This window comes from Myxine glutinosa, chromosome 9, assembly GCF_964187855.1.
Source record: "Myxine glutinosa chromosome 9, kmMyxGlut1.1, whole genome shotgun sequence".
In the NCBI taxonomy this organism is placed as follows: domain Eukaryota; kingdom Metazoa; phylum Chordata; class Myxini; order Myxiniformes; family Myxinidae; genus Myxine; species Myxine glutinosa.
The window spans coordinates 113,815,248-113,824,115 of NC_136269.1; the positions used below are offsets into that span (position 1 = coordinate 113,815,248).

The window sequence follows — 8,868 nt, forward strand, 5'->3', positions numbered from 1 at the left end:
CAGTTGGAGTAGCCTTCCAAGAGGTAAAGGCAAGTTGTTTCATGGCAACTGCCTCACCACAAGATTCAGTGTGTCATGGAGGGGAGGAAGGGTATGACAACTGAAGACGAGATGGGATTAATCTGTGCATGAGAGAGAGCAGTTTTCTTTGGAAGAATTCCCTGGAAGAGTTGATGTTAGAGGCAGTAGAGATGGGAAACCAGTCCAGATAATTGATGGCTGCTTGAAGACCGTGCCAGTCAGCCTGAGTGAAATGCCAGACTCGTCAGCGCTGAGGAGTCTTAGGGTTATAAGGGTCTGAATGGTCTAAAATGTCTTTAGGGCTTGAGGAATCTTACAAGGTCCAAGGGTCTTAGTGGCTCAATTGTATTAAGGGGTCTAAATAGTCTTAGGGGTCTGAAGTGTCTTGAGGGCAATTTCGTTTTGATTGGACAAACCTTAATCGAGTTTTGGTGAAAAGTGTTTAAAAATCTATAATGTGCTCATAACCTTAAAATTACACTACCGGTCAAAAGTTTTAGAACACCTCGATGTTTCCAGTTTTTATTGAAATTTACGCGGTTTACTGTCTCAATGTACTCTGAAATTAAGCATAGAACAAATAAACAATTGGAGATAAAAAAAGAAATCATAATCATTTTGTTTAACAAAATGTAATTTAGATTTTTGACTCGGCAAAGTAGCCACCTTTTGCAGATATAACCGCCGAACACACTCGTGGCATTCTTTCTACAATGGAAATCAAATATTGTTCGGGAAGTTCTTACCAACACTGTTGCATAAGTTCCCACAAATGTGTTGCACTTGTAGGTTGCTTTGCTTTCACCCTTCTGTCCAGTTCATCCCAAGGTTTAAGTCTGGAGACCTTGGGATGTGCTGGTTGTGCTGGCCATTCCATGATTTGAAGCCTACCGTCTTGTTCTTTTCCTCGAAGGTAGTTTTGTCATAGCCTGCAGGTGTGTTTCGGGTCATTATCTTGCTGTAGGATGAACCCCTGACTAACTAGACCTATACCAGATGGTATTGCATGGCGCTGCAAAATTCTGTGGTAGCCCTTTTGGTTCAGGGTGCCAGTCACTCTGTGCAAGTCGCCGACTCTGGATCCAGCAAAAGAGCCCCAGACCATCACGCTTCCTCCTCCATGTTTGACAGTTGGTGTCACACACTGAGGAACCATCCTTTCGCCTACACGACGGCATACAAAAACCCTGCGTGATGAACCAAAGATTTCAAATTTTGATTCATCGGTCCATAAGACCTTCTTCCAGTCGTCAGTAGTCCACTGGTGGTGCTTCATGGCCCAAGCAAGCCTCTTTTTCTTATTTTGCCATCTTAGTAATGGCTTTCTTACTGCCACTCGACCTGTCAAACCTGCAGCTCGAAGTCTTCTCTTCACAGTTGAAACTGAGACTGGCTTACTTCGACCAATGTTAAGCTGTGCTTGAAGCTGTTGTCCTGTGAGCCACCTATCACACAAGCTGTTGACTCTCAGAAACTTGTCTTCTGATTCTGTTGTGGCTTTGGGTCTGACAGACCTCTTCCTGTCAGAGTTTCCTCCAGTTTCCAAGTGCCTTTTGATGGTGTAGGAAACTGTACTCACCGACACCTTGGCTTTCTTTGCAATTTCTCTAAAGGAAAGACCTACACTTTTTACGGTTATAATGGTCTGTCTGTCTTCCTTTGTTAATTGCCTTTTTCTCGCCATTATGTCAGCAATATACTTCATACAGTGCAATATTGTTCAAATAATGCTTCGGAGGGTGTAATAACAGTCTGTTCCAATACTGCTTTTATACAGACTGTGAGTTTGTAATCAAGTAATCAGCAGAGGTTGGGACACCTGTAGGAATTATTTGCATCAACTTTGAAGGCTTAATTTACTTACATTCCTGCAGAACAGCTGTAAGTTGTTAACCCATTACTTGTTCCCTGAAGAAGGCCTTTTTTTTTTACAATATAACTGCAATTTACATTATTTTCCCGTTTTTGCTAACCTAAACTTCTTCTTTTTTTTTTTTACCTCGAGCAGTTTTCTGCTTACCTTTGTACCATTTCAGGTTATTCATTGGACTTTAATTGCTTAAATTTCAATAAAAACTGGAAAAATTGAGGTGTTCAAAAACTTTTGACCGGTGGTGTAGGTCAAAGTCAAAAAAATTATGTCAATCCTGCATACTTTTTTATTCCCAGTATTGATGCAAAATTCTATTCAGAAAGTCCCAGACAGCTCCAATATACAGCACCGCCATTGACAGAAAAAGAAAGAAAAACATAAATTGTGGTTTAGCACTTCTAGGAGTGCAAGACCTTGTCCTTTAACCCGGAGGAGTATGATGTAAATTAAGTATAAATGCACCTTGCTCACGGCTATCTATAGAAGGCAATTCTATTCTGATAGGACAGACCTTAGTCACATTTTGGTGAAAAATGTTTAAAATGTCTATAATTAGGTCATGGCTTAAAATTAGGTCAAGGTGAAAAAAGTAATGTCAATCCTGCATACCTTGTATTACCATTATTGAGGGAAAAATCTCTTTCTGAAAGTCCTCGGACATTGGCAGAAAAGGGAGAAAATCATAAATTGTGTTTTAGTACTCCAAGGGGTGTAAGACCTTGACCTTGATGATTATGATGTAAATAAAGGTTAAATGCACCTTGACCTAAGCTATCGAGATAGGGCAATTTCGTTCCAATCGGACAAACCTTAGTCAAGATTTGGTAATAATGTTAAAATGTCTATAATTGGGTCATGAACTTGTTATGAATTGTCAACCCTATCTACTTTTTGATCATATTACTAGCAAATACCAACCGTCGCTTCACTGACGTGAATACTAAGAGAGTGGGAAGGGAGAAAGAGGGGTGGGGGAGAAGGGTGGTAGAGAGAGAAAGGGGAGAGAGTGAGGATAGGGTGGTGCGGGGAGATAGAAGGTGGAGGAGATATAAGGTGTGGGGGAGATATAGGAGGGAGGAGATAGAGGAGGGGGTGGGGCAGAGATCATATCTGATCGGATCAAATTGGAGCAGATCAGAATATAATGAAAGCAGATTGCACAAAAAGGTGAAAAATGTGATCTCGTGTTAAAAAAATTTCACAACATTTTCAATGGGCAGACCGGATGACACCAAGGCACCACATGACACCGCAGGGCCGCACCGCAGGTGGGTGGGACCTGAACGTTGTACTTTGATCCATAGACCAGTTATTACAAAGGAGAATAAGATGTATTTTGGTTGTGCTTAAATAAGGTACACCAAAGGTTGACGATGCACAGGAAGTGTTGTGGATGCAAAATCAGATAGAGGAGGTGGTCGAAGATTGGCTTCAAATTTGTCTGCAATACAGGAGCAAAGAGCCTAGAGATTCAACTTGATCGTGGAAGATTCCAATAATTTTGAAGCCTTGGCCTCAATGGAAGTTCGGACTCAATGGAAATATTTATAGAAGTTCGGATTTGCCCAGAATATACTTTGCACGACAGAGGGTGCTCGATTGGTGGCTAGCTTGGAGGATAACTCTTATAGTGCTTTACCTAAGAAAGGTTGTGGCTCATGCTGAGGCCCAGAGGTTTGAGAGGACAGGTGGAAAGTTTAACACGGAAAGTTTTTTTTAGCAGAACTTGTACTAACGATAATTCTATTCGGTCAATATTGATCAGAGCCAGTGTGTTTGTCTTAGATATTTGATTGTCAAAGTAGCATCCAATTGAAACAGTCGATATGGTGTTCTGCAATCACCTTCCGTTAGACCATGTCGTCCAGAAAGTTTCTCACTCATTCTCCTGGAGACCTTGAGAGTGTCTCCTTCATTCATTTTAATGGAATAACTCTTCATAATAATGGAATAATTAATGGTAGACAGCTACCAGGTCAAAACAAAACAAGTTGCATTTGCAAGTGAAGGCGTGTTGTAGCAACCCCGTTTTGAAATGCAAGAAAAAACAATAAGAAAAGAAATTAAAGCATGAAAATCAAAAAAGATAATGAAGAAGATTAATGTAAAGCTTTGGAGAGAAACTTAGGAGGTGTTGGTCAAATCATGATTGAAGAGATGAGAGGGCATTTCCGAAAAGAAGAAAGCAGGCAATTCAATCAGAAATTTGGAAAATTTTGATGGGGCTAAGGGGAAACACATGAGCACAACTGTCAGATATGCAACTGGTAAAAAAAACTTAATAATGGAAGCTGAAAAGCAGACATTGCTCTCATTCACAGTCACAATTTTTACGGTGTAGCCCGTAGACGTAGAGCAATGCTGTCTGGGACAGCATTTGTCTGTCCATCCGTCCGGTGCATGTATGTATGTATGTATGTATGTATGTATGTAGGTACACTACATGACCAAAAGTATGTGGACACCCGAATATCACACATCTCATTCCAAAATCATGTGCATTAATATAGAGTTGGTCCCCGCTTTGCTACTACTAGGGCATGCCCGTACTATATATATATCTAAAATTATATCCCCCCCCTCTATTTACATGAAATGGTTTGGTCCAAAGCGAACGGCTTGCGAGTGGTGACAATCCCCCCCCTCTATTTACATGAAATGGTTTGGTCCAAAGCGAACGGCTTCCGGAGTTTGGTAAAGAAATCGCCATCGCGTGCACAAACGCGCAGGAAAGCGAATGAATCGCAAATTCGTTTTTATTAGTTTTAAAACATAGTTTAACGCCAACATAGTTTGCAAACGTGAAATAAATGAATACGCTCTCAAATGTGCCATCCGAGGCAGAGTGTGTCCGCCACGTTCGGCACACGCGATAGTTCGCTGCTCTCTGATTGGTTGAATCGTTTTTTGGACATAGCTCGGTAAGTAATTGTCCGATTAATATGAAACCTTGAAAAGGCACATCCTCGGGTCCCCAGCAATATACCTGGCAAGTTAAAAGTATATCGGACCCGTGGTTGTCGAGAAACAGCGGTCACAGACAAACGTACAAACGTACAAACGTACAAACAGAGATTACTGGAATTATAGATAGACTAGGGCATGCCCGTACTATATCTATATCTAAAATTATATCCCCCCCCCTCTATTTACATGAAATGGTTTGGTCCAAAGCGAACGGCTTGCGAGTGGTGACAATCCCCCCCCTCTATTTACATGCAATGGTTTGGTCCAAAGCGAACGGCTTCCGGAGTTTGGTAAAGAAATCGCCATCGCGTGCACAAACGCGCAGGAAAGCGAATGAATCGCAAATTCGTTTTTATTAGTTGTAAAACATAGTTTAACGCCAACATAGTTTGCAAACGTGAAATAAATGAATACGCTCTCAAATGTGCCATCCGAGGCAGAGTGTGCCCGCCACGTTCGGCACACGCGATCGTTCGCTGCTCTCTGATTGGTTGAATCGTTTTTTGGACATAGCTCGGTAAGTAATTGTCCGATTAATATGAAACCTTGAAAAGGCACATCCTCGGGTCCCCAGCAATATACCTGGCAAGTTAAAAGTATATCGGACCCGTGGTTGTCGAGAAACAGCGGTCACAGACAAACAAACGTACAGACAGAGATTACTGGAATTATAGATAGACTAGGGCATGCCCGTACTATATATATGCCCGTACTATATATCTATCTAAAATTATATCCCCCCCCCCTCTATTTACATGAAATGGTTTGGTCCATTCGCAACGCCAAAGCGAACGGCGAACGGCTTGCGAGTACAGTGACAATCCCCCCCCTCTATTTACATGAAATGGTTTCGTCCATTCGCAACGACCACAGAACCCCCCCCTCTATTTACATGGAATGGTTTGGTCCATTCGCAACGCCGGCACACGCGATCGTTCGCTGCTCTCTGATTGGTTGAATCGTTTTTTGGACATAGCTCGGTAAGTAATTGTCCGATTAATATGAAACCTTGAAAAGGCACATCCTCGGGTCCCCAGCAATATACCTGGCAAGTTAAAAGTATATCGGACCCGTGGTTGTCGAGAAACAGCGGTCACAGACAGACAAACGTACAAACGTACAAACGTACAGAGATTACTGGAATTATAGATAGATAACAGCCTCCACTCTTCTGGGAAGGCTTTCCACGAGATGTTGGAACATTGCTGCGGGGATTTGCTTCCATTCAGCCACAAGAGCATTAGTGAGGATGGGCACTGATGTTGGGTGATTAGGCCTGGCTCGCAGTCGGCGTTTCAATTCATGCCAAAGGTTTTCGATGGGGTTGAGGTCATAGTGGGGGGGCCAATGTAGCAGATTGAAATGCCCGGTGAAATTGCTTGTTAATTTTTGGACACTGGTTGGGCTGTCTTTAGGGATGATATAAGTTCTAGAAAAAATATGTCTCCAATTGTTTCAAGTTCTTTATGGCGGCCATTTTGGATTTTCAAAATGGCGGATGTCGAAAACGTAAAATTCCATTATCTTGGCTTCTAAATGACCTAGAGTTTCGATTCTGGTGTCCAGTTGTACATTTTTGGGGATAGAGAATTGAATGAAACCTTCTTTAATAACCTACAAGGGATAAAAATAGGTTTTTATGGCACAGCCGAACCAGTGTCCAAAATCTAACTTAATGCACATCTATCTTAATTGTTATTTGTTATTTGTATGTTCCAGATTCGTGACCCTGAGCTATGATGGAGCCAAAAAGCAAGAAAACCAAGAAAGAAACTGATTTCACACTTTGCATTCAGTGCCAGGATCCCCAAGGTGCACTAGTGACTGAGCCAGCACTGGGCTCATATGCAAAGTTTCTCCAGTTCATCCAGGAGAGGGCACGATATGGTGATGCCGACTTCAAACAGATCAGCGAACGATTAAGCTGTTTCACTGCCACTGACTTGAGGAACAATAAAGCAAAGTGGCACCGGGCATGTTATGGATCTACATGCAACACTGCTCACCTGGAGCGTGCTAGAGTTCGCCACCAGAAAGCCTGCGAACATGGCGACACCCAGCATCTTCATAAGAGGTGTGGACGTCCTTCTTCTGCACCTGCCGCTGCAAGTACCTCAGGTTCTACGCAAGACGAGACTCTTCGCTTCACACGTTCATCATCAACTCCATTCAACAGAGACCTTTGTTTCTTCTGTCAAGAGGTCACTAAGGAAAGTGTACATGTTGTATGCACGTTCAACGCAGGTAAACAGCTGAAGAAAGCTGTTGAAGAAGGCAGCAACCACAAGTGGAAAGTTCAGCTGAGTGCTGCCATCAGTGCACATGATGCTCATGCGATCGACGTCAAGTATCATCTCCCATGCTGGGTGCAGAATGTCCAACGTGCTCCCAAGAGTGGGACATCAAGTGATGACAAAGAACACATACTGCAAGAAACTAATGTTATCAAAATAGCCGCAGACATTGAGTTTGTCAGCCTTGTTCGCTCTCTACTCCAAGCTGGTGAAATTCTCAACATGTCTGACCTGAAGTCGGTTTACTCCAGGATTCTTGACAATAATGGTGTGCACAATGTCCCATCACCTACTACCCAAGGCATGAAGGAGAAAATCAACTCTCACATTGATGACGTTCACTTCATGAAACCAAAACGTCGAAACGAGTCAGACTGTGTATTCTCCACTGCCGTGCGTGATGCAGCTGTCGAAGATGCAATGACGAAGACAAATGAAAAAAACATCGAACAACTGTTTGAGAGTGCCTCTGTTCTCCGCAGTGCCATTGCTTGTCAGAACAAGCACCCATGGCAATTTGAAGGAGAAATGAACACTGATGATGCTGAAAAGCATGTACCCAAAGTACTCTATGCTTTCCTCCGCTGGCTACTGGAAGGACCAGCCACGAGCATTGAGCCAGAGACTATGCGCTCAGCCACTATTCATCGAGATGTTATAACCATCAGTCAGAACATCATGTACGGCTACAAGTCAAAACGCCAAGTCACGTACAAGCCCAAAGAGCCAGATGCACCATTCCGCCATCGCTTAGAATGGCCACAGCAGCTTGCCGTTGCCATTGTAGTCCATCAGTCCACCAGAAACAAGAAGCTTCTGGATTTCCTGCATGGGTTCGGTCTGTCTGTTGATTATAGTCGGATCTTGCGGTTGGAGACACAGCTGGCCAACTCAGTCATAGAGTCTACGACAGAACAGGGTGTATACTTTCCAAGAACCATGCGCATAGGGACGTTTGTCTTCTTTGCAGTGGACAACAGTGACTTCAATGAAGACACACCTGATGGGAAGCGGACACTCCATGCTACAGCCTGGGCACTCTACCAACGACGGGAACATGCACCCTCCACAGATGAACATAGAACACTGACACTACATGACCGAAAGGCCAGACACCGCTCACTCAAGGTTCTGACTGCTCCAGACTTTGTTCCTTGCCAAGCACCAAACAAACAATCTGCCACAGGTACCACGTATAGCTTCAAGACACGGTCAAACCCAGATGTCACCAAGCCGTACTCTGCGACGGACACAGTGTGGCTACTTTCACGCACAATCATGCGAACAGCTGAAGCTGAGGACGTACAAGACGACATCATCCCACCAGATGACCAGCTGCAAGCTGCAGAACCCCAGCATGCTGACCCTGTTGGGTCACTCGTCCACGATCCAAAACAACCACCTGGCAGTAGGATCAAGCATCACGATATCCCAACTTGGACAGCCTACAACTCACTGCTCTCCTCTTCGAAGCCTCTGACAGAGGTCAACGCCCTGCCATTGGTAGCAGCACCAGCCCATGAATGGCAAACACTGATAACAGTCTTGAAACAGACACAGCAAATCAACTGCATGGTCATGGGTCCCGATAGGAAGACAGTGATCACCTTAGACATGGCCCTGTATGAGCGAGCCAAACAGCTGGAGATGACCAGAGATGACTGCAAAGGCAAGTGGGTACTGCGACTAGGGGAGATGCACACTGTGATGGCT

General features: G+C 43.7%; 1 protein-coding gene across 1 annotated transcript in view; it reads left to right on the forward strand.

Moving 5' to 3' along the window:
* The window catches only part of LOC144893659 (uncharacterized), a 1,045,304-nt gene extending 1,037,264 nt beyond the window's left edge, over positions 1-8,040 (forward strand). Inside the window, exon 2 of the mRNA XM_078784716.1 lies at positions 6,581-8,040. Coding sequence (XP_078640842.1) covers positions 6,581-6,601 — 21 coding nt within the window. The 3' untranslated portion in view covers positions 6,602-8,040. The remainder of the gene's footprint in view (positions 1-6,580) is intronic.
* The last annotated feature ends 828 nt before the right edge of the window (positions 8,041-8,868 follow it).